Raw genomic sequence first — 26,051 nt, forward strand, 5'->3', positions numbered from 1 at the left:
TGAGTACCAAGAAATATTTTATTGTACATGTAATCAAAGTTTAAAAAACAGACAAGAAGGAGCAATGGACAGAATTATCTAGCATCTCTTAACTATGCAGGGTACAGAAATACAACTAGTAAAGAATTAGGACATATTAGTACCCTTTGCTCCCCTTCCCTGCCCCAGCAAAGGAAGTTAGACAGATGAGATTAGTAATGCTTCAAACCAAGCCTTCTCAGTAACTGCACACTTAACCTGACATAGTTGAAATATGTTCAGATTCATTAGAGTATGTGCGTTCAAAATAGTTGTTTGTAAACAAAAAACCTATCATTTTAGTGGTTTGTAGCATTACTCACTCAACACCAAGAGTATACTTATATGACTAATAATTTAGCAGCCATAACTGTCTTGTTATATCTGAACTGGCTCTATCTTTAAGTATAACAATTATAGAAAATAGATTCCTTAGGTTTAACAATATGTAGTAGAGAATATATTATCTAGTGGCAAAATCGTAAGGTGAGGAGGCAGAGGAGGTATTCACAGGGAAGGGAGGGAGCTGCATGCCGAGCAGGGAGCATGTTGACTCATCAGAACTAAAAAAGCTGAAGCTTGGGAATGCTAGCTGCAGAGGAGTTACACCTCAGTATCACTGGTGTAAGTTTCAGAACATCTGGTTTGAAAAATATGCTATCCATCCCACATCTACATCAATCTCCCAGCTGAACTCATGACTCTAGATCCTCCTCACCTACCACAGCAGGATCTTAAAACTGTTCTAGCAATGTAACTCATGTTCAGCCTTACATGCTGCAAGGAAGAAGGCTCCCATTCTCTTCCAGAGCCAGATAGGAAGAAGTCTGGAAGTGAATGCAGAACATTATTAGGGCTTATTCTCCCCTTCAACCCTCAGCTTCCTTCCTGATTCACAGGGGTGAAGGCCTTCAGAGCAGAGAGCTGCAACCTTTCTCCAGTACAACCTCATTTTCTCTCAATAGCTTAGAAATAAGCCTTCACAAAAAAACAGTAAGCTATACAGCATGTAGCAAGGGATGAATCATATCAGTGTGACAAGTGCTAAATCCAGAATTGAAGGCAAGACGAGTTCTGGGATTCTCACAAAAGAGGGGCTTTTTTATCCTGCAGTGGTCCAGTAAGTCTAGCAAATTAAAAGACTCTTCACAAAACTTCCAGAGAAGGCCCAAGGAAAGGTAGATCCAAATAACAGTAACTAACGTATCCTGGACTCTAATGCCCTTTGGACACTATCAGCTTTTTGGCTTAAAATGCAAGTGAATCATGACATATTAACAATATCATGATATTCATCTATTTCAGCCTACAGCATGGTCCAATGCAGATTATTAGTGTCAAGGTACACACCCATGACTTGAATTCACTAACACTCATAGCACCACTTGATTGTTGCTGTAAATACAGTCTAACCCTTAAGTCCTCTGCCAGAAAGAGCCTATTATGTTTGATAGTTGTGCAACACCACATATTCCAGGCCAGCTGACCTACCCTCATTTTTTGTCCTCACACATATGCATCTGTTTTCAGAAAAATCTAAACAGCTCCAAGCTTAAACTCTGTGACATACCACCTTAGCTTTCAAAGTCTCAAAATACGTTTTCCTTACAAAGTTCAAATGTAGGAAATTCACACAACTGGCAGACCAATGTATTGACAATACCTCACTAGTTATTTCCCAAACTGCACAGTCATAGAAGTCTCCCAGCTCTTCTTCATACTTCTCAGCTTTGAAAGAAGAAAGGATCAACATAGGTATCTCAGGATTAAAAAACCTGGGTACAGGGGAAAAAGCAGCTGTTCTGTATCTCAGTAATTATTGCTCAGTATTTATCTGTTTTAAGCAACACCAAGGCAATGCTTGAATTTATGCTCACTTCATCAGAGACAGCTTCCTTACCATTAAAGAAACATCAGCCTTTCCACAGGAAAAAGTCTCTAAAATTTAGCTGGCCCTCTTTTCTTAGCCATTACATTTAACAAGGCAGATTTGCTTAGCTTGCCATTCTAACAGCATTACAAGGTTGCCAAAGTATATGGCCCACACCTACAGCCTGTCTTTAAAGTAGAGGAGCTGGGCTGCACGTTTTCATAAGAACTACAGAAGTTTATTAGCTATGCTAAAACACTACTTGAAGAGCCTAGAATTGGTCGAAGACTCACCAGCTACCTAGACAGAACAAAACAGCTGTCCCACAAAAGTGATTTCACTAATAACCAAACTTGAAGACAAACACTACAAGAAAGCCAATAAAGGAAATCTTGTGTGATCAAAGGTTCTCTTACTATCTCATCCGAAATAAGCTACCTGCACTTCAAAGTACCTCCCCCTTCCATAGGAATAACCAACATACCTTTTGGAGGCAGTTCAGTGACTGTTCAAAAGTATTTCTACTTTTTGGAAGAGAGAATAAGTTATTTTACTATTTGCACAAATTGAAGTTACTACACTCATTTAACTCTGATGTTTTAGCTATAAGGTATCTGTACAAGATGTATCAGCAGAGATAGCACATGGTTAACACTACATATGTAAACCAAGAAACAACAGGTTCTTCCATCAAGGTGTCATATTGCAGGTAAGCCATTTTACGTTAGTCCAAGAGGCTGCAAAACTGCACGTCTGCACCATGGAAATTCCTGGTGAGCCCAACAGAAAAGGTGACTGTCCATCCTGGAACAGCAGCAGGAGAAGAATCAAGCAACCAGTGTTTGCAGTAATATTCTTAAGAAGGATTCCATTCATTCGGTGCATATTGCTGTACATAAGGTGCATAAACCTGTCAGGCATGAGATCAGCGTGAAGAGAAGCCAGTTGCAAGGCTGCAACCAACTACTGGCGTCATGTCCCAGATCTGGAAGAAAATATTGTGGAGAATTACATAGCAATATTGTAATACCCCTAAGGGCTATCTCTCTAGGGAGCATAGAAGCAAACATAAAGACATCCCTGGACACAAAGGAATAAATCCTATTTAAACTAAACTTGAGGAAAATGTCATAAGGAGCTACAGCAGCCTTGCTAACCAAAAGCCCCACAAGCCAAACACAGGGCTCAAGAGAGTCTTCTAGGAGTTCTCTGTAGGTCTGTTTTTAAAAGTGCTATGCAGTTTGTTACAAACATGCTTACAGAAAAACAGGGACAGACTGGAACAATCTCAGTTCTGACATGCACAGCACATATATAGCTTAAGCACAGCAAGACCCTACATCAGTCTGATTTCCGTATCAGTGTCTCTAACCAGGGCTTTAGTGGCAATGCTCCAAGGAGCCAGGCAGCTCAGAGTAAAGGGAACCTGCATGTTTCACCATGTCTGTGTCTAAGGCCACCAGCAGATTCTCCTTCTGCTGATGTCTGCTTTGTTTGTCCTGAGGACACCAACAGTAACCAGTTCTGACAGCTAGACTCCATCCAGTGGAGTTACAGGTCATTTCCTCATTCTGCTGCAGGAAGAACAGTCTACTACAAACACGATTCTTGCTGGCCACAACAGTTAGCTTTGTAGCAACAGTTGTCAGAAAGAAAAAAGTATATACAAACGTTAATTCTCTATTAAGTATCTCTAATAAATGCAGGAAAGAAGTACATTAATACCTTCACAATCCGGTCACTCCCACAAGTCACCATTAGCCCTCTGGAGATGTCCATGGACATATGTGAAATGTTGTGTTTTCCTTCATGAAAGGTTGCCAAGGAAGTACGGCTGCACAAGAACAATTGGAATGAATGCCAGCTATCTGATGAAGCTTGATGGCATCATTACAGCAGTGCAAAATAAACTTACAAGAAAATTAAGTTGCTCAAGTACTAATAAATCAGTCCTGAGAACTGCAGTGCCATATTAAAGGGGGCAGAATTAAATTAGCAAGTCGTGCTAAGGCATTGCTCATGTAGTTATACAGGTGTGACATTTTCTTGCAGCCTGACTGTTAATAACACCAGAGCAGAAGTGTGACACTGCATTACTGAAAAATCTTGGTTATAAAGTCAAGCTCAGCAACATTTTTTCCTGCTGGCTATAGTAAATCAATTAGGGCACAGCATCTCTCTTTAAAAAAAAAACACAAAACAAAACAAACAAAAAACGCAACACGACAAAAAAAAACAAACAAAAAACACCCCACCTCAAAAAAAAAAATCAACCAAACAAAACAACAAACAACTACAAGAAAACAAAAAACCCCAAACACTGCCAAAATCGGCATCTGATTTATTTTGGTCCTTTAGCACTCCAGGTGTTCAAGGAGGTGACAAGATAGAGAACAATAAAGTGCCATTCATATCAGGATAAGAAGGGGGTTCCTTCATTGCTAAGAAGAATTTAACGAGGCAGCAAACGATGTTTCCCCAGCAATTTGTTTGCAGGGTGCAAAGAATACTTCCATAGAAACAGTTTTCATTATGTGTACATGAACTAATTGCACGTACATCCTGGCTGCTGTGATGCATTGCCAGGCAGCCATTTCCCACTTTTAAGTGCAATCAACAGCCTGTACGTAAACAGAAATCTTGATACAATCATGTTTCAACTCTAGATCTGTGCTCATGGAAAAGAAGACAAAGTGGATAAAACGGGTTATAATATCAAATCTGATTCAAATCAGCTTGCAAGAGCCAGTTAAGGGATCTCTGCCTTGTACTGCTTTGAGTGCTCAAGACAAAGGTGGCCTATGAGCAGAGAGTCCGCTTGGCATGCTTGTGTAGCATCATGTGTGTACATGGAGCACAAGTGTTTCTGCACCTCAGAAAGTAAAGTATTACTTTAATTTCTTATTCCTTAATACTCACTCTTCATCCTTGATTGACTCAAAACAGGAATCACAGACACGGACCTGGAACTCAAATCCCATGATGGGGTAGCTCGACCGTTTGGTACTGCACTTGCCACACACTGCTTGCCCACATTTTCTGCAGTGATGCTTCATGAAGGAAGAAGAAAACAGACAAATAAAAAGACGCCCACTATATTGTGCCACTTGACCATCCTACCAAGTGTTCACTGAACAACAATAACAACAAAGCTTCTGTTCTGCAACCTGTTAGGAAATCTTCTGTTACTTCCACAAAAGACCACAGACTCTGGACTTCTGAATAGTTTTCTGGACCATTAATGGGTTTACATCCATATTTTCCCTGTCCAAACTTTTGTTTTGCAAGCTCCTTCTGGGAACAGGGGAAAAACAGGGTTGAACAAGCAACCAAGGGAACAACAGTCTAAGAAAGCCATAAACAGATTAGTGTCTTGGTCCTGTCCAGTCCCTCCAAAAAGAAAGCTATTTGGAAAGCTTTCACATTTTAGACCAGTAAGAGCAGGGCCATCACTGCTTCACTGAGCTGGGTACCCTACAACACCTTAGGCTGCAATTTGCTCAGTTATGGGGCATTGAGTGCCACTTCACACAACACTCAAGGATTAGCTGTCCACAGCTCATGTGCAGAAATCAGGAAACACAACAGAGCACTGCCAGCACAGCTGCTCTGCCCCGTGATAGAAGCTGAATGCAATACTTACCATAGAATTTGGAAATTTCTTAGCACTCTCTAGAAACAGTGACCTCTCAATAGACCCTCACTTCAAAGCAGCAAAAATACCAACAATTTAAAAGATCTAACAGCTTTAGTGGTTTTCTGTTTGTATTCTGCTTAAGGATATCCAAGCACTTAAATCAGCGATCTCACCTGTCTCAGCCCTAATGTCTTTGTGTCCCACATTTGCTTTATATTCCAGAAGAAAGGTTGTTCACACTTCTGACAGGAATCACTTTCTAACCACTGAGGAGCCTACAAAAGAGCAAAAGATGCAAACAATCAGAATTATTTTTCTTGACATGGCAGCCAAGGAAGTTTGTTTTAAGAACCCAAAGCAAAGTTTACTTGGAAAAATGCCCTGTCTCAGCTCTGGAGATTACAACAATAGATTGCCTGGTTACAGTACATAGGAAATTTGGTACAAAAAAATCCAAATCCAAGACTACAGTTATTTGTTACCCACACAGCTCTTATACTTTTTAAGCCCACAGCAGTATGTTATGTTACTGTCTCCATAAGAAAACTAATTAAAACATCTAAGTTATTAAACATGCTACAGGCATTCAAAGACTGCTTCTCTGGTTGCCTAGATGATTTTTAAGGGCTAGTGTAATCTAAGCTGTAGAAGCTATGAGGCAGTCAACCCCTCTAGGGGGTAGATAGGGTTGAGAAGTAAATTCTGGACATAAATATCTTTTCTGCTTCCCTGGAATTGCAGTTTGAAATAACTAAGAACTCATCTGCATTTTCTTTTTGCCCTCATCCTCATTAAGCATCCATTCTCCCACCCACATGTTTTTTCCTGCCATAAATGAACTAGGCCAAATGAAAACAGTTAGAGCTTCCACACATTTCAACACTCTCAGATACTTTAACTGAGCATCCTTGTAAGGGATAGACAGAAGCACAACATTTTTAGTACATAGACTTGAATTAGAACATCCTATACAACTTTATGCATCTGATGGGGGAATCTCCCTGAAACCTGACAAGAGAAAACTGGAACGAAGAAGCTTTTCTTCTCAATTCACTTACATCCATTTTTGATAGCAATAAAACACTAATATTGTCAGCTGCATCACCATCTCACCATGAATATTTTTTAATACCAGATGCCCAGTTCCTGCATCTTCAACCTTGATTGCATCCACTTCCTTCCCCCATTACTAATACTGTAGAGGGTAGGAACAAGTCCAGCATTGGGGGTGAGGAGGAGAGTAGAGGAAATTAGTCACCTCTTAACCAAGTGAGATGTTTCATATTGCTTCTTTCAGTTACTTAAAATAGTAGTTTTCACCTAATAGCATTTTAAAGAAGACAATCCACTTCCTGGTCCCCTTGACAGAAAAACAGGATATCTTCATAGAATCATAAAGGTTGGAAGAGACCTTAAAGATCATCAAGTTCCAACCCCCCTGCCACGAGCAGGGAACCCCACCACTAGATCAGGTTGCACAAAACCTCATCCAGCCTGGCCTGATAAACCTCCAGAGATGGGGCATCAACAACCTCCCTGGGCAACCCACTCCAGTTCCTCACCACCCTTATAGTGAAGAATGTCTTCCTAATATCTAACCTAAATCTCCCCTCTGTTTAAAACCATTACCCCTTGTCCTATCACTATCTTCTCTGATGAAAAGCCCCTCCCCAGCTTTCCTGTAGGCCCCTTCAAGTATTGGAAGGCCACTATAAGGTCTCCCCAGAGCCTTCTCTTCTCTAGATTGAAGAGCCCCAACTCTCTCAGCCTGTCTTCATAGCAGAGGTGCTCCAGGCTGGACTGAATCTCTGCATTCTGAACAGCATCTCAAAAACATCATCTCACTTCTTTACCTGCTTAGACGTGAGTTGAGAATTTATTTCAAGACTGTTGAAGCCTAGGCCACTGGTTTCTCCACTGTAAAAGCTTGCCAGCAGCAATGGCTGTAGACACTGCAGAGAATGGCATCTCATTGAGACATGATCTTACCTCTTCTCTGCTGATATCCATGTTCCAAACTGCAATTCCCCCATCAGCTGAACAAGACACCAGCTGCCGTGTCAGCTGGAGGTAACAGATAGCCTGCACCTTGTCACTGCAAACAAAGCAGATACTATTTACCCAAAGGTATTTAACCAAAGCTTTGTTTCCCAGTAAACCCAAATTTATCCTTGTAGAGCTACCTAGGAAGCCAAAACTGATTTCCAAACACTTTGCTAAGTCTACTAGGTAGAGCTACGAAGATGAGCAAACAGATGCTGTCACCTAAGTACTACCCTAGCAGCAGGATGTTGCCTAGAACAGCGTTCCTACAGGCTTGACCAGAATACCAAAGGTACAGTTGCATGTTGACATCTGCTGGCAGGAAGCACTGACCGGGAGCTGAGTGTCAAGTGGCTCAGAGTGTGTGTGCAAATACTCTGCTGTGTCAACAAGGACAGTCAGTTATCAAAAACATAGACAACTGGAAAAATAAAGAGAAGTATTTGTTTCAAGATATAGCTAGGGAGCAGATAGAGCTTCCAGTTCTGCTAATAAATCACAATAAGTCTGCAGTTGCAAAGCAAAGCATGTGTTCACCAACAAAACAGTTTAGTCATAAATGAAGTCATGGCAAAATGAAAGTATACCCTAAGAAACTAAACAAAGGATCTCAACACCGTGAGACTGCTTTGCAACATCTAAGTTGAATTAAAAAAGCTGTTCTCCTCCTCAGAACTTACTTTCCCATACAATATGAAGTTTGATGCAAAGTGTGATGTTTGGAAAGAAACTAACTGTTTTAAGTCTTCACTAGGACACATGATGCAGCAGTAACAGTCACTGACTTCAATTACTTTTTTGTAACCAGTACTTTATTATTAGTTCTTTAGCCATAAAACTAAATCCTCAATATTTAACAAGAGTTATAGGGCTAAGGCTATCAGTCTTGACCAAAGGTGGATGGAGGCATCTATGGAATTAGACAAGAGGAGAATGCACTATACAAATACATCTTTAAACATAAACAAGATCTCTACTACCACTGCATTTCTCAGTGGAATGCCTCTGCAGTGGTGAACTGTCAGATTGAGTTAAGGCCCTAGATTTAAAAATGGTAGCTAGTGTTGTGTCTCTGCAATAATAAAGAGTTTATTAAATACAGACAACTAACTACCTAATCCACAGTCCACTGGAGACATGACATGTTTTTCTGAAGCTGAGAGACTACCCCTGTAATTTAGCCAATCAGTTTATCACTTCACTGCAAGAAAGTTACAGAGAACAGGAATATATTGAAGCTGCTTCTACATGGGCACACAAACATGCTTACAGATCAAGTTTCTAGCCCCACCCTCACAGGCAATTCAGTGAAGTATTTACAATACAGAAGAATGCAGCTTTTACAAGATGATTTAGGATTTTTACCCACCTCTTTCACTAACCTACTTTTATGTAATGTCCTGTTTTCATTGTTTAGAAGTATGTTCTCATGGTTTTAAAGGATCATTAACATGGGGGGGGGGGGGAAGATTTATCAGTAATGCTTTCCCAGAACCAATTATCCTTCCTCCCTCTTAAAGTCCTCAGAGTTCTACAAAAAGTTATTTTCTTCATTATTCACCAAGATTGAAATGTCATGCTATTTAGTCTTTCTAAATAAAGGGACTCTGTGTTCAGTACAGAACATGTAGGAAAAATAAGACACTGTTACATACTGATGTCCCTGGAGCAGCAGTGTTCGTCCCTTCCTTCCACCAATATCCCACATGATAATGCTGTTATCAGAGGCACCTGAGAAAAGCAGTCGTTGAACAGGATCCCACCACAGGGAAGTAATACTTCCTAGGAAAGAGCATTCAGCAGTCAGATCTAAGGGAGCCACTCCCCAACACAAGGATGCTCTTCTGGGTCATTAAGGTGAAAGCTGAGGCGTTTCAACACAGACTAGTGCAAAAGCATTCAGAGATAAAGGAATCTCTAGAGATAATTATTTTTCTCTTAACTGAAGCAATCTGACGGTGTGCTTGAAAGAAGAGGCATTTATTATTCAAAAAAATCTCAGCTTGCCTCAAAATCATTCAAAACCAGCTTTATCATGTCACAGTCATCTGCAAATCAGGAGTCTACTCAGCTTTAACAAAGTCAGCTCTGTGCTTACAGATATCAAACAAGGCAGCCTTTTCCAGCATCTCAGAGACTCATGATCCAGTAAATCATTCCCACCTAGTCAGCTGATATGAAAGTTGCCAGTACCACATGGGAAGAGACATTAAGTCTTATTTGTCTCAGCATATTATTAAATTACACATTCTTCTGTGATGTGCGTTCTTGCCTTACTCATTACAGCCAATAGTGGCTTCATATCATGTTACAGACTATTTGGTTCTTCATTTAAGGACTTCAGCTATACCACACAGCGTAAGACATTTGTCTTTGACAAGATGGACTCTAAAAAGCTCTCTAGATTTCTTGCATGTAACTTATATTTCAGCTAAACATAAGAAACTCAACTAAAGTCTTAAAGACTCATCAAAACAGCAAAGTCTGCATTGGGAAGTATTAAGTGCCTTTTTTTCAATCTAGACTAGAGGTTGCTAAAGCTGCTTTAGGTATTATTATGGTGCTACAAGGTCTCCAGAAAAAAAAAATTTAAAAAGTAAAACATTCTCATATTTTCTTTTCAATGTTAAGGAGTCTAATGTTTTTAAAGGTGGCCACCTAGTGGGTAACTTGCATTTAACTGAATCCATGCATTTACCTTTATTTTTCACACATAATAAAAATACTTCTTCGTATTTATACAGCTGAGATTTCCCCTCAGCAGTAATGTGTCTGTTCTTTAAGAGACAGCCATATGCACAGCTTTGAACAGCTTTTGATAAATGCTACCTTGCACTAGTTGTTTATCGAGTATCTATCCTCAAGAGGTAGATAACCAACCAGATGTCCCACCCCAATTTACAAAGAGGTTCTATAATCTGGGTCAAGTGGAATTAAGAGGAAATGTTATGTTACCTTCATGCCCTTTGAGTGTTGTGATAACTGAGCATGTATTCTGCTCAAGCTTCAGGAGAGTGATCTGTCCAGAATAATCACCCACAAATGCATGTCGAGTTTCATGATCGTATCTGAACACCAGTCAAGGAGAAGCTTCATTTGCTCTTAAAGAGAATTTTATGAGACTGAAACAGATAGTGCATCTCTCAGCTACAAAGTCTACACATATTGGAAAAGAACATTTTAATCCACCAGAGAAATATTTACAAAGCTACTTTTAAAGGGGTCAGACACTGTAATAATTAAACCTTTTCTCTTTTCTCCTCACACTTCCCTACATGTGCAAGTTGGACAGTATGGAAAATAAGCAAGAAAAGTTTTAGAAAGCCACTGGAGAAGCCATGAGATAATCCATTTCCCGGTTTAAGGCAAGCCAAGTAGATTTACCCCATTTCTAGTAGATATTTATAGAATACACTCATGATCTTCTTCCACAAGGGATGCCAGAACTCCTCAGGCTGCTTGCTGCACCGCAGAGGTACCATCAGGAGCACCTCAGTGGACACTGGGTGGCATTCAGTCCTTCTTAGTATCTGCTCCTATACACTCTTAGTTTTCTAGCATGGTATACTAGGTGATGCCCCCAGGATAGGAAAACTAAGATACAAGGATGTTGACCATCCACAGCCAATGTTCTAGCTACTGCAAGAGTGAGACCATCTAATTTCTTGTTCTGTTTTCTGCACATTCAAGTTCACTGATGCAGGTTCTTGAGCACAGTATGGAAGACAACTGTGTTTCAGAAAGGGTTCTGCCATTTCACACTGACATAAAACCAGGAGCACATCCTAACAGGGGATCTATTATTAAAACATTAGGGTGTTTGGCAAAAGCATGATACATAGTAACTGTTCTAACATTCAGTGTTTGTCACTATGTAACTACTACCCGCAGAAACCAAAACATAGCAAGCTACATGGAACTAAATCATTTGCCACCTTTAGAAGACTTTTACTATTCACAATACAAGCAAGAGCCAAAAAAAGACCATACAGATAATACCACAACCCAAGAGTTGTGTATAAACTCCCCCACTGCCCTGGTGCCACACAAAACCACAGGCAGCAGCTAGCAAAGTAGCCTGTCCTACGCAACAGAAAACACTAACTTTCAAAAGTCCCTGTATGAAAAAGCCCATCCCCATAGGTGAAAAAGCAGAGGTTTTGCCAACTGATGACATTCTGGAATCTCTTAAGCCTTCAGAATCCTGAGATAAACAATTCAATTTCAACAAATCCACTAAGACCACGAACATGTGATCATTCCTTCATCTGGGAAGTTCAGGCTGGCATTATCCCCACGAATCCAGTAAAGAATAGGCACTCTGCTTTGATTTTCAGAAGCTTAGATACAGGATCATTAACAAATAACTCCTAAGGAACCTTCAGACAGGGAGACCAAGCACTTAGTACACACACCAGAAAGCTAATTTTTCCAAACAGGAGTCCAAAGGCAGGATCAATTACAATGCATTTTCAAATGCCATGACCTTCAGTGGAAATGTATTTTTATCTTGATAGAAAAGGCCTCCATTTTCTCCTATTTGTACACTGGCATCTGTTGAACAAAGTGATTTGCCTAGGATTTATACAGGCCAGACCACTAGTCACTTCCACGAGATGCTACAAACATCTCAAATTAGGAACCAACCACACTGTGATTTCTGTAAATCAAGGTCACAACATCCCCTTCTACTAACAACAACTAACAGAAATAAAGGTATTAAATATCTAATCAAAATAAGGGTTTTCAGAGTTCCAAGTGATTTAATTTTAGCTTTTCATGGAAAAGGAGGGACCAAATTGAGCTAAAGGAACAAAGTACTCTTCCAGTTTCAGGGTAGCAATCATTTTTCAAAGGATACTGTAGACATGAAGCCCAAGAGGTGAAGTAGTGTCTCCCCAACATACTCCCACTCCTGGTGCACATCCAGCTGACACACTTATCATGACCAGTGCTGATAACCCACTCTGATGTCAGGCAGAAAATAATAGCAGACACTCGATTCTGATGAGCTGTGGGAAGAAAAAAATTCTGGGTAGATTTTTCCAAAAATCAAAGTAATGTGTTTTTGTGTTCTAATTCAGAGAGACACAGGCTGAAGATGATATCCAAGCAATACTCAGGGAGATGTTTTTACCATCATATTATACTTGCCTCTAGGCTGAATTAAAAGGTTAGCATTGTTTGGTTTGGTATTTGCCTTACAAATAGCTTACAGGAACCAAACACAGCAGTCAGCTAATTTAAGCCCTTCTCCCACAGAGAGAGAAGCTGAGTTCAGCCCAGATGCCCAAGATTCCCTGGTTAAGGAGCAGGCAAACCCTAAGCTTCCTCTAGTTAAGCCAGGACTTCTGGGGACTAATGTAACACATCTAAAACCCTTAACTGCTTTCTTTAGGTGCCTCTTTTCCTGACTGCAGGGGAGCCACACTCAGATTCATGTTTTTAAGCACCTGAAAGAGTATCTAGCTCACAGCATTCAAACCACTACCTGTGACAGCAACCAAATCCCACTCAGCTTTGTTTAGAATGCTGCCACTAAGCAAGAAGTTACATGAGCGTTACAAAGAAGTCCCCCTTGCACCCCAAGATGCAAGTACTTCCCTTGACTGAGTTGTCAAGTCTTCCTTAGGATAAAGAGGGGAGGGGGGTTGCTGCTTTAAGAACAAGGTCTTTTTCTCCTAGGCAAGAAAATTGCTTCTGTCAGTGTCAGGGAGTCATAAGACAAACTGCACTTTGTTTCACTACATAATCTCCAGCCTTTAGGGGTCTCCTTCAGGCCTTTCACATTAATATTCCAGTTTTAACAAAAAATTGAGTTTTGTATTTCCTCTAAGAATGTGAACACAAATGTTGAAATTAGCATCTCTATAAATACTAGAATAATCCCCTCTTCCCCTGTACCAGAAAAATAAGATCTTCTTTATCTCTATTACTTTCCCAAGATGACAGAAAAGTCCAGGACTCCTATCTTGAGCTAGAAATAACCAAGGCAAATGATTACAGAAAGGAAGTACAGAAATACCCAAATGCACCTTTGGAACACTCTTACCCTAACATTCATGCAGTATAACTACTCCACTGGAAGAGCATCATCTGAACTCACTAGTCCTGGGTCAGTACACTCGCAGACTGATGATGTACTGAACTTAATGACTGCAACCCAGACTCAGCTGACTGAGGATTATTCAATAACCAAAGATTTGAGATGCTTCCCCTTCACACGTTAGTGTAAACACTGGTTAACAGTTTACCTGGATAGGTCTTCACAAAGTTCATCTTATTAAAGTCTTCTGAAATATGAAACTCCTAAAAGCAAAGTGGAACAGTTAGAAAAGATACTGCACTGATATAAGCAATACTGATACCCAAAACAGAGCAATAACCTCACAAGCCAAAATTTGCATAGCAGCAATGTGTCTCACAAAAACTAGCAGTTTCTCAGGCTGAAGCACAGCACACTGAAACACCAATTGCAAATTAGGGTTATTAGTGAACTACACTTTTTCAACAGGAAGCATAATTTCAGAACTGAGTTTGCTGAAGGGAGATTATAGGAAGAGATCTCCTTTGTTCCCATCAGGAACAAAAAAAAACTATCTTGTAATATTTAGGGTTTAAGTATCTGAGCCTTCATAATGGACAGATTTAAGTGAAAGTCTACTCTATTTGATCCATTAGACTTACTCACATTTTAAAAGTCTCAGCTTACAATTTCAAGTAGTTATTACTAGAATCACTATTCTCTGTAGCTCTGCATAGGCTATTCACAGTAGTTATCGGTAGAATCACTATGACACTCATAAAGTACTCTGGTTCCTTTAAGGACAGTTACTATTTCAACCTTGTTTTCATAGAGACAGGAAACCATTAAAGCATCTGAGACTCACAAGATTCCCCTCCTTTGCTGAGAAAAGAGAGGAAGAACTTTCAACTTTCTGTTCTGCCATATTTATCTGCTCTCCAGGAGAGGGACAGCAATTATAGCAAGGGTATAGAGAGACAGAAGGAAGACTTCCCAGAAAGAAACTAAACCAACTCTGTATTTTGTAATTTCAGAGCTAGTATTAAAATTTCCACATCACAAAAAGATGGGCAGCAAGAAAATCTGAAGATAAGTGTATGGCAAGATTCAGGCAGCAGATCAATACTTCTGGCCAGTAACTGCAGTTCACAACCCTTGTTCCTGCACTGCCAAGGCATTCTGCCCAGCTTAATGTACTCCTCAAAATAATTCCTTGATGAAGTGCAATTGTTTGGGTCCACGGTCACACTAATGGCCCAATGACTTCTTGAGGCTGGCTGGCTCACATCTAGCCAGAACTACCCTTTTTTATTTGCAGTCCTCCAATGTACACCTCAGGTGAACTGCCAAGGAGTTCAGCCATTTAGTAGTAGCTGCACTCCAAAAAGAAGGGAAAGAAAACAAATCAGCTGCCAGCAACACCTGATGTGCACAGACAATCTAAGCAATTCTAATCTACATTCTGAAGAAAAGTCACAGCAACTTACCATGATAGCTCCATTATCCTGGCCTACAAATATTCGTCTGCTGTCATGATGATAAGCCATGGCTGAACATGGTGCTGCCAAAAAAAGAAAGCACATTGCAATTACTGAGATAGAGGTATTAGGATACACGTAACTTTTAATAAAACCCATTATTTCACTCACAACAAAAACTATTTAAATAGCTTTATAGAAATTAGTCTGCACAGATAATGTCTCTTGGTAAGAGAGTTAAACTCCCATATGTGGACCTGAGGGAAGGCACATAGTACAGGAACTCACATATACTCCCGGGAACCATATGCAAACATGATTTTCTGCCACAAGGTACAACTCAGTAAAAGGAATTTTACACAGGCTGGAAGCCTAGCTACCAGCATTTGGATGTCAGCTTCATAGGGACTTGTGTCTCAACATCTGTAACTTTTAGGAGTCTCATGTTTTTGAGATTACACACTACCTCTTTTAGTAGAAAACTTCTAAATGCCTACTATTCTTTTTTAAATTAAAAGCTAAAATAGATGTGAAATCCAATGGCAATAAAATTACAATAAAGTGTCCTAATTAAAATTTTGCAAAAAAAATTTCACTGAAGAATGGCCTCATTCAGCTTCCAGATTACAAGGATGAGAAGGATATAGTATTCTAAACTAATACCCTTTTCTCCAAGACCCTCAGAAAATGTGATCTCAAAGGTGTTTTTAGAAATTTAAAGTCAGACAGGACAGTCCAAAATATTACAGTGTTCATATTGCATAAGGACAGGTCCATACCTACAGGCACACTTTACCTTGCATAAACCTGTTCAGAGCAATGTGAATAGTCTATTTAGAAAATGGATAAATGGAGCAACTGCTGTAATTTAGACCAACTATTAGGAAAAAAAGTTACAGCTGGCATTCCTAATCTAGATCCTAGGCTACTCAGCCTGCAGCTGAAAAGACATGGAACATCAAGCAGTCCAATTCTTTGGTCTTCATTTAACATTTGCACACAAATTACTGCAGAAATTGTCACTTCAGACTACTCGTTGTTTGTATGACATTTTACTTTGTTCTTGTAGTCCCTCTTTCTATATGTGGTATGCTTGTAGGTAGCAACTCTGCATTAAAAAGCTACAGCAAAGCACCTAGGCTGAGTGATGTTTTAGTATTAAAAAAAGCACACTGACACTCAAGATACACTCAACACTGAAGCAGCTACTCAGTATTGCTTTCTCAATAATCTAAATGCTGAAAAAAAATCCTGCATACCTTGGAAAGTAGAAAATATTCTTCTGTCTGAACTTTCAGCTAGTGGTTTAAAAAGCTTACCTGTTCAGCAGACAAGTAATTTGCAAGCATTTGAGGTACCTACAGCTGCAGATCCACACAGTGACTTACCTGGTGAAGGATCTGATTCTAACAGAATGCTGCATTAGACCTCACCCACTACACAGCTAGTTTCAAACTGACACCTAAGCTAGAGTTGCTGCAAAGTTCCCAAATTCAAGATGATGGAGTGAATCCAGCACTTGGGGAAACAGGAAGGAAGCATTCCCACATACAGCACCAGTACAAACGCCATGATGTTTGTGGCCATCACTTACCATCTCCAGCATTGTACTTACATGACATGGTGTGATAGATGCTGGGCCAGTACTGCCCACTGTCTCTCTTCAGCCATACTCGTATTGTTCTGTGTCACAGGAAGAGAGGGGAGAAAGACAGTTTTAAGTAAGTGTATCATCCCTTGCCTCTGAACCAGTTCATTACCCACATATCAGCTCAAATCCTCTTAACCTTTGTGCTACTCAAACATAATAGAGAAACAACATAATAGAAATAAGAGTATTCTAATTTAACAAGAAAAACAGCACTAAGAATAGTCATCCTGGGACTCCGAAGGGTTTTCTTCAAAACTATTTATACATTGTGTGACAATGTATAATGTGCATAAATGTGTGACTTCAACAAGTGTGACACAGAAATACTATTTCAGCTCACCTGTGAAACTGCTACATATTGCATCCCTTTTATTTCGTCTCCTTGGCTCTGGCTGATCTATGTCAAATTCAAGTTGCAGGAACTTTCCAGCTTTGGCAGAGCAAACCACAGCTTGTTTTATAGCAGATTAGCACTGCAAATCATTGCCTTATGGAAGTCTGAACTTGTGCATATTTACAACTTCTCTGTGCAACTCATCCTTCAACAAGCCAGATACTGAATATTAGCAACAAAAGCACCTCATCCTGTAGACCAGCACATTATTGACACCTCTATCTCCAAATATTGGCATATAGATCCATAGAGGATATGGTAACTAGTTGTATATCATTCCCCCTAAGACAAACCTCTACTTCCTCATGTATGAATGCAAAGGACAAGCAGCTTTAGTAGCAGTTACTCTGCACTGCTCCTCTGGCTTAAATACAAACAGGATTGACTAGCCAGTCAAATGAGACTTGAAGTAAGTTGACAAGATAACTTGGACAGCATGTTAAAGCTCTTTATAAAAAGAATTGCTTTTAGTTTTTAATCTTCCAGAATCAGGGCTTGGAAGGATAGAAAAAAACAATCTTAAAAAAAATAAATTAGCATTATATCACTCATAACTGTCAAATCCTGGGAGGAGGGATACAAGAATCAGCAAGGAAGTGGAAAGTTATTTCCAACTAAAAACATTCCTACAACAGGCACATTTGAAGGAAATCTACATCAAGAAGTTAAGAGCAGACATGTAGACAGTGCTAAGGTTATTTTAAGACTACTTGAAATTTCCTCTCCAAACCATTGTTTTCCTTCTTGGTACTGTTTAAATCCAACTTCCTCACTCCTAAATGGAAACCAAAATAATCTGTAAATATGTGTACCTGGAAACATAATTTCACTGAGACGTGTTGTTCCATTTACTTTTAGCTAAAAAAAAAAAAAGCCTGGTATTTATAATTTTTTAGAAAAACAACACGGGATAGATTTTCCTATAGGATTGCCAGTAGGACTTTAACAAAAAAAGCACAGGAAGGGACTGGTATCTTGCATCAGGACTAGAACTATTCAGGTTGAAGATATAAATGTAGCATTCTAATTTTATAATCCATGTAAGGGCTTTTCTTTAAAAGACCACTCAAAAATAAAGCAGAAAACACCCACCCTTAACGTATTACTTTCCTTTTCTAAAACTAGAAATCTGCTGAGCACACACTGCCTCAAAACAGTAATTTTCAGCTTTTGAATTAAGTTACTTTTTACACCAGTTCAGTGGCAAGTGCAGAACAATGGTGAGATCAGGCCCAGGCTGCATGGATTCATGAAAAGCAGGTCCTGTTTGACCAACTTGATCTCCTACGACCAGATGACCCACCTAGTGGATGAGGGAAAGGCTCCGTTGTCTACCCGGACTTTAGTAAGACCTTTGACATCCACAGCATTCTCCTTGAGAAACTTTGGCCCATGGCATAGACAGGTCGACTCTCATGAATTAAAACCTGGCTGGATGGCCAGGCCCAAAGAGTTGTGATAAATGGAGTTAAATCCAGCTGGCAGCCGGTCACAAGCGGTGTCCCCCAGGGCTCAGTATTTGGGCCAGTTTTAGTATTTTTACCAATGAACTGGATGAGGCAATCAAGTGCATCCTCAGCAAGTTTGCAGGTGACACTAAATTGAGTGGGAGTGTTGATCTGCTTCAGGGTAGGAAGGCTCTACAGAGGGACCTGAACAGGTTAGATCAATGGGATGAGGACAACAGGATGAGGTTTAACAAGACCAAGTGCTGCAGTTTGGTCACAATAATCCTAAGCAACGCTACAGCGTTTGGGAAAAGTGGCTAAAAAGCAGGTTGGTGGAGAAGGATCTGGGAGCACTGATAGATGGCCTGAACATGAGCCAGCAGTGTGCCCAGGTGGCCATGAAGGCAAAAGGCATCCTGGCCTGTATTAAAAACAGTGTGTCCAGAAGGAGTAGGGAAGTGATCGTGCCCCTGTACTCAGCCCTGGTGAGCCCACAGCTTCAGTATTGTGTTCAGTTCTGGGTGCCACAGAGTAAGAAGGACACTGAGGTCCTGGAGCATGTCCAGAGAAGAGCAACCAGGCTGGTGAGTGGTTTGGAGGGCATGTTGTATGAGAAGCAGCTGAGGGAACCAGGGGTATTTAGTCTGAAAAAGAGAAGGCTCAGGGGAGATCTTACTGCTCTCTACAACTACCTGAAGAGAGGTTGTAGACAGGCTGGTGTTGGTCTCTTCTCCCAAGTAACTAGCAATAGGATGAGAGGGAATGGGTTTAAGTTGTGCCAGTGGAGGTTTAGGATGGTATTATGAAAAATTTCTTTACTGAAAGAGTGGTGAGATGTTGGAATGGGCTGCCCAGGGAAGTGGTGGAGTCACCATCCCTGGAGGTGTTCAAGACGTGTTTAGATGTGGCACTTCAGGATATGTTTTAGTGGTTGTGGTAGCTGGATTATGGTTGGACTCGATGATCTTGGAGGTCTCTTCCAACCTTAATGATTCTATGAGTTTACTCCAGTCCTTTAAATCTTTTGCATTAAGACTGTCTCTTAAAAGTTATCACTTCCTCTTTATGATAATCTACACCCTGCTTCATGGTCAGAAAGTTAACACCTCAGAAGAGAAGTTGCTATTTTTTGCTAACACGAGAAAACAAAAAAACCTCAATGCTTCCAAGTCATTTTGATGATGCAAATGCCAGCAGTAGCATGGGTCAGGACATACGCATTTTTAATAGCTTTTTAAATCCATTTTTTAAAGCAGCTCAATCATACTCAAACTGTTCTGAACATTTCAGATGGTAGCTTCCACCCTTCCTAATTCAACTCTGTCACTTTTACCCCAAATGATGTAATCATTTATGATATACAAAGACTAGGAGGTATTGTAGTGATTGAGATCATGCATTGCTGATTTTCCCAAAGCAGACTTTGTTTCCTCTCACTATTCTGGTCCATTACACTAAGCTAGGAATTAATGTAAAGGAAGTAAGGATTTGCTTTTTCTAAACAAATTATTGCCTCCAAGTATAATTTTTAGACTGATAATCAACAATACAGTCCCTCACTGAAGTCAAGAGCCCAAGCAAATAACTGCAGGAGTTAGCAAAATTAACTTCTGAAAGCTCCTTATTTTGGTTTAAGTAAGATTGGACTTAGCTATCTTCATGCTTGCAAAGCTAAGCTGTCAGACAGCTGTACATCTAATTATTCAAAGCTCTGACTGAGCAAAATTTGAAGAGCTTGTTTCACAGCAGTCAGCAAATAGCCTGTGCCAAAACCCCACTTCTCAATTCTCTCCTACAGACCTGTTGTTGTGGAGAACCTCCTTTTGTTAGGACAAATTAATCTGTGAAATACCAGTTCTAGCTTAAAGAACTAGAGAAGTCTTCCAGTAATGTTGCTTCCACGGTCTCCTTCTTCCATAAAACTGTTTTATTATGAGAACCACCATATCAATCCTAGAGTCTTTAGCACTCTTCTCAAAACTTGGTCTTTATTTAATGAAGAGGCCTGTGCTCAGTACCTGGGAAGAGCTGGATACTGCTCACCTTTCCTTAACCATTCCCTATTAAAGGCCTAGAATGACGCAGGTTTCTTTGACAGCAGTCTCACTAAGAATGTAAAAATGTTGAAACTCATTAAGGGTCACCCAAAGACAGTTACATATGTTTAAAATTATAGTAGACTCAGATACCCGGGAGTGGCTGAAGGAAGTAAAACAAGATTAAAAAGAGATGTCCAGACTTCCTTAACATTTGAGTATCGAACCAGAAGTTGCTTTCAGCTAGAAAGCATGCACATTTATAGAAGAGTAATTTAAAGGGGTTGTTGTTGTTTTAACATAACGTAAAGAAACACACACACAAGCCATCTTTAAGCAATACTGAGTGTGGTCTTGCCATACTCTAAGGATTTTGCTGTTTCTTTTGCACACTGAGTAAGCACTTGGTAGTGCTGGAGAAAAAAATTGGGGTTGGAAAGCACATAAAATCCTTCACCATTCCAACAGTGTTTGTGCTCATGCCACATAAGCTGCCCTCTAAAAGCCAAATGCACATATGTCAGGGAGAAAGAAACGATGAAAGATTAGCAGGTAAATCCAAACTTGTTACAATGCAAGTACTGCTGCAAGTACTACACAGCTACACTAGTCCTTCTCCAATAACTTAATTTTCCTAACGCCTTCAAACCACTAACAATCTATATCAATTGTTTTCCTAACGAGAACAGGAGACTGCATTTTTCTGGTAGTCATAATCAGAAGTACTTAGCTTGCTATTGAACATGTTCCCAAAACAGCACTAGGGCTCTGGTTTAACCAGAGTGCAAAGCAGGCTCAAGGACACAGCTTGCAGCTGATGCTTTTAATCAAATTTCTGCTCAGTAAAACATTAGTTTTTACCAATATTTAAATTCCAAAACAAAAAACCACAAAACTCTAATACCACAACTTAAGCAGCTGTTCCAATGCAACAGCAGCTGCTGATGGTCACACACCACCAGCATTCAGATGTGCTAGTGACCCCAGAGATCCCGTTAGCCTGTAGTAAATACAAGACCTTCATCTTGCTTTTAGGTTCTTGTACACTAGCTCACCATTCCTCAGAATCCCCAGCTATGGCTGGGAAGCACTCTTCTTGCTTCTAGTTATTTGTTGGCAGAGAACAAAGATAACAAGGCTAAGCCCAGAGATTTGACTCTATCACAGATCTGTGCAGCCCACGCTGGCCTGTCTCAGCTCTGGGAAAACATAAGCCAGCCTTAAGCAGAGGGATCTAACTCTCAGCTGGTACCTGAGCTGGCTGCCCAGACTGAGGGACACACTGCAGCAATTCCAAACATTGTCTTGGAGCCAAGGTCAGGCAAGATGCCTGCAGGGATACAGAGTTAATCATTCTTTCTAGGTAAGTTCTGAGAAAGCTTCACAGATGGCACATAACCTGCTGATAATTCAGAAAAATAACTACTTAACCCCTGCAGGTATTCCTGCTTCCTGCTTCCTTTTGTGCCTTCAAAACTTTTTTTTTTTTTTTTTTAAAAAAGCTAGATTTTTCCTGGTATTCACAGATGCACTATGGTATCTTTTGCACCCTCAAAAAAATTAGAGCCTTCACTTGTAATTCTAGGAAAAAACATCTAAAATGAAAAGAACTACAACTCTATGACGAGGATAATCTACAACATTACTGGAGAATGTTTGTGCACCAGTGTTTTCCTCACTACTTAACTTGTAAACACATTCCTCTCTCGTTGTTACGAAATACCTGTCAGCCTTTACAGTATTAAGATGCAATAAAAAAATACTTTGGCCCTACTCTTTTGGTACACAGCAGCCCTTTCACTTCTCAAACACTGCACTTTGCTTGCAGATAGCAGCATAATTAGGAAAAAAATTTCACAGTAAGAGTGGTTAGACACTGGAATAGGCTGCCCAGGGAGGTGGTGGAGTCACCATCCCTGGATGTGCTTAAGGGTCATTTGGATGTGGTGTTGGTGGATGTGGTTTAGGGGATAACTTTGTAGAGTAGGGATGACGGCTGGACTCGGTGATCCCAAGGGTCTTTTCCAACCTGAATAGCTCTATGATTCTATAATCAGTTATGCAGAATTAGCACCGATACACCATTTTTAGTGAACAAACACAAGCGCAGCAAGTTTGATAACACATTAAATGGTAGGTAAAGGATATGTGAGTGAGGAGGCTTTGATGTACTGTAGGAGGCACCCCAGATTAGAGGTAAATACAGTGCAGCAGTTTCTGAAAGTTTAAAGATCTAAGTAAATTCCCATAGTAAGGCAAGCTACAAGGATTTAGTTTCCAAAGCTTCTCTTAGAAATTTACACACTGCCCAGATCAAGACGCAGCTGCATCCTTGGCTCTTACCAACACAGTCTAAGCATGCAGACTGCTAACCTGCAGCATGAGACTGAGTTTAAGGGCTGGCACTGTCTGCTACAGGCAAGCCCCTGCAAGCCTGTATCACGAAAGTCCATTCAGATTTAACTCAGACATGAACTCTTAAAAACGGCTGCATCTTCTTCCCTTCTACAAGAAATACATCAGGGCAAACTGAACACAAACATGTTAAGATACAGCCATGACAGCACCAAGAAGCCAACTTCATCCTGCACAGCCCAGAACAGCATGTAAGAGCAGAACAAAAAGGAAGCTGCTCAGTCCCAGCCAAAACCTGTTTCCAACACAGACCACAGAAAGTCACTTCCATGGGAAGGGAAGAGATCAACCAAGTTCATCTTTCAATCAAACCCAGAAAATATACTTAACACATCCAAGTGTCACTGACTGCTGCAAGTCGGGTACAATTACTGCCACAGTTCAACATGTAGCAGTAGTGCTTCAAAGGGTCAAGATATAAATGCTGCTGCTTTTACATAAGCATTATTACATCTATTATGCTAATATTAATGCACCTATGAGCATTTTTTGATGGCCTATTACAATAGGCACCCAATCTGATGGCTGAAAGAAATATTTGTGAGGAACAGGGGTCTGACTCCAAGTGCTTCAGATATATATTTTCAAATAGCATTTAAACAACATAAGGAAATCTTTGCCTTCAGTTACCCCAAGCTTACAAAATTTCTACTTCAGACTTCTAGAATTCAGTGGTAAGTTTTTACTCCAGTCCCAGGAACTGATAGCTCATCTAGGAATTATGTGTGCTAATCTTCAGGGAAAATAAGGGGACAAGATGGAATCCAATTAGCCACTTTAAAGAACTACTTAGTAAGTCTTCCTCTTCCAATTCAACTACTTCCACAACTTCCAGTGTACAGCCAGCACTTGAAAACAATTCTTAGCACACCAGTGAAAAATACATTCTTACCACCTCTCCACAGGCAGAGTAAAGACAGAGTAGAGCTTTCTGATTTCTCAGAAGTGCTGATAATCAGCGCCAGTAAGTGCAACTATAGCTTCAGGATTTCTAACATCAGACTTACATGATGGCCGGTCACTAAGAAGTGTGACAAATTTGACAGTGTTTCTGCCTGTCCTGCAGAAGAGCACCATGTTCTATACAAATGTTGTTGTCTTAATGATCGCTAATGAAAACCTAACATTATCTGGTAAACTTAAACCAGGACAAGTTTACATCCTTCACACTTTATCTGTTCCACTAACCCCCAAATCCTGACTTACCATGTGCTGTTGCTAGCAGCATGTTTGCTCTTTTTGACCAAAAAATAAATGCCAGAAAACCTAGTTTACCAGTTCAGGTAACACCAGGGCTCTGCTGATTTTCAACAGTCAAATCCTACCGGTTCACACAGGATCGGGTTTTTCAAATGAGAAGTCATGCAAAAATTAATCCAAATTCAGTTTTAAAAGTTTTATAACAGTTACATTTTCCCTCCACCAAGCTGCATCTCAAAGAATACACCTTCATACTTTAACATGCTCCTTTCAAACACTGCCAGAGCTTCTTGGCAGGAGCTCTTAAGAAGCATCTCCTGCCCTTCATCCCATTTAAAAGTCACTTTCCACACAGCAGGGGGGAAATTCCAGCTCTCAACACTACACTGCAGACAACTCGCTTCTCTCCTAGCCAAAGCCCCCTTTTCTACTTGTTTCATTTGCACTTTCGTTTCCTCTGAATAACTGCTTAATGACCGATGTTTCACGTGCTGCGTGACCCAGTGTCGAGGAGCTGGACGAGACCCTGAAGACATTTTCCCTTTCCAGCAGAAACCAGCGTCCCCAGCAGCTCATCACGTCTCCCTTCAGGTCCACCGACTCAGTCCCTGAGCTGTTTCAGCCGGAACAAAGCCGGTTTGAGACCTTCACGCTGAGCCCTCAGCACGGGCTTGTTCAGGAGGCTCCTCCTGCCCGGCCCGCAGCAGCAGGACGCACCGACGCGCGGCCGCGGCCCCTCCGAGGGCAGGAAGTTGGCTGGCGCCGTTTTCCTCCCGCTTCGGTTACTTCCCCAAGGCTCCAGGGTCGCGGCCCGGTGCCTCCCGGCACAGGCAGAGCGCACAAACGGGCTGTCCCCCCGCGCCGCGCGTCCCCAGCTCAGCCCTGCCCGCTCCCCTCGGCAAAGGCTGCGCCGGGCCTCGGGGCGGCGGGAGCGGACCCCGGGGGCCTGACCGGCTTCCGCTCACCTGTCCTCGCTGGCCGTGATGACCCCGTCCTCCTTGGGGATGAGGAGCGCGGCGCTCACCGTGTCCTGGTGCCCCTCGACCTTGCTGAGGAGGACGGGCCGGCTGCTCTGCGGCCGCGAGTGGATCTCGGCCGCCATGTTGCCGCCCGGCCCGGCCCGGCCCGTCAGCTGACGGCGGGGAGCGCGCGCCCGCCCCGCCCCGCCCCGCGCTCGGGGCTTGCGGGGCCGCCCGCCCGGTGCGGCGGGAGCGCGGGCTGGGGGCGCCGGGCCGGGCCGGGCCGGGCCGAGCCGCTGCCTCCTCTGCCGGGCCGCTGCCTCCTGTGCCGGGCCGCTGCCTCCGCGGAGCCAGCAGGGATCCTGCCGGGAGTACGCGGGGCTGGGGCCGCCGCCAGGCTGCGGGGGAAGGGATGTTCCCTCCCGCAGCAGTTCACGGAGGGATGCCGGCCGAGGGAGGACGCGTAGCCACAGGAAATAGCTTCTCTGTGGCTTTATTAAAGCACCAGCAGCTACAAGGCTTTATCCTTCAAGGGCTTGAGCCGCTGGATTGTGCTCGTCGTTGTCTTCGTGTCCCGCGCCGTGGAATGTTGTCCCCGCGCTTGATGAATCGGCAGCAGAGTCCCTCCCTTCCCTCTGCGTCGTTCTTTGGGGATTCCTACGGCAATTTTCCCCTGCCCCGAGAGAGGAATTGGATCTGCCTTACTGGGTTCCCCAGCTATTTGCCAGCCAGCAATGGAAACAGACCCTGGGAGAATGGGTTCAGCTTCCAGTTTTTAAAATACTTGTGGTTAAATACACTCTGTTTTGTCTTCAGCTCTTCCCTGCTTCCTCATCTTTCCTCTGTGTTTTCTGAGTCCGCTTTTTCCCCACCACCT

At 41.6% G+C, this 26,051-nt stretch overlaps 1 protein-coding gene across 1 annotated transcript; it reads right to left on the minus strand.

The window, feature by feature from the left end:
• On the minus strand, positions 1-25,381 carry WDFY1 (WD repeat and FYVE domain containing 1). The gene is made up of 12 exons (XM_051626373.1): positions 25,181-25,381; positions 16,687-16,754; positions 15,081-15,154; positions 13,823-13,877; positions 12,430-12,580; positions 10,524-10,636; positions 9,224-9,350; positions 7,515-7,620; positions 5,699-5,800; positions 4,808-4,938; positions 3,614-3,722; positions 1-2,873 (listed from the first exon to the last, which is right to left on the minus strand). The coding sequence occupies exons 1-12, from the start codon at positions 25,315-25,317 to the stop codon at positions 2,814-2,816; spliced, it is 1,233 nt and encodes a 410-aa protein (XP_051482333.1). The 5' UTR covers positions 25,318-25,381; the 3' UTR covers positions 1-2,813.
• Between the last annotated feature and the right edge of the window lie 670 nt (positions 25,382-26,051).

The sequence above is a fragment of the Apus apus genome, chromosome 8 (genome assembly GCF_020740795.1).
Source record: "Apus apus isolate bApuApu2 chromosome 8, bApuApu2.pri.cur, whole genome shotgun sequence".
Taxonomy (NCBI): Eukaryota; Metazoa; Chordata; class Aves; order Apodiformes; family Apodidae; genus Apus; species Apus apus.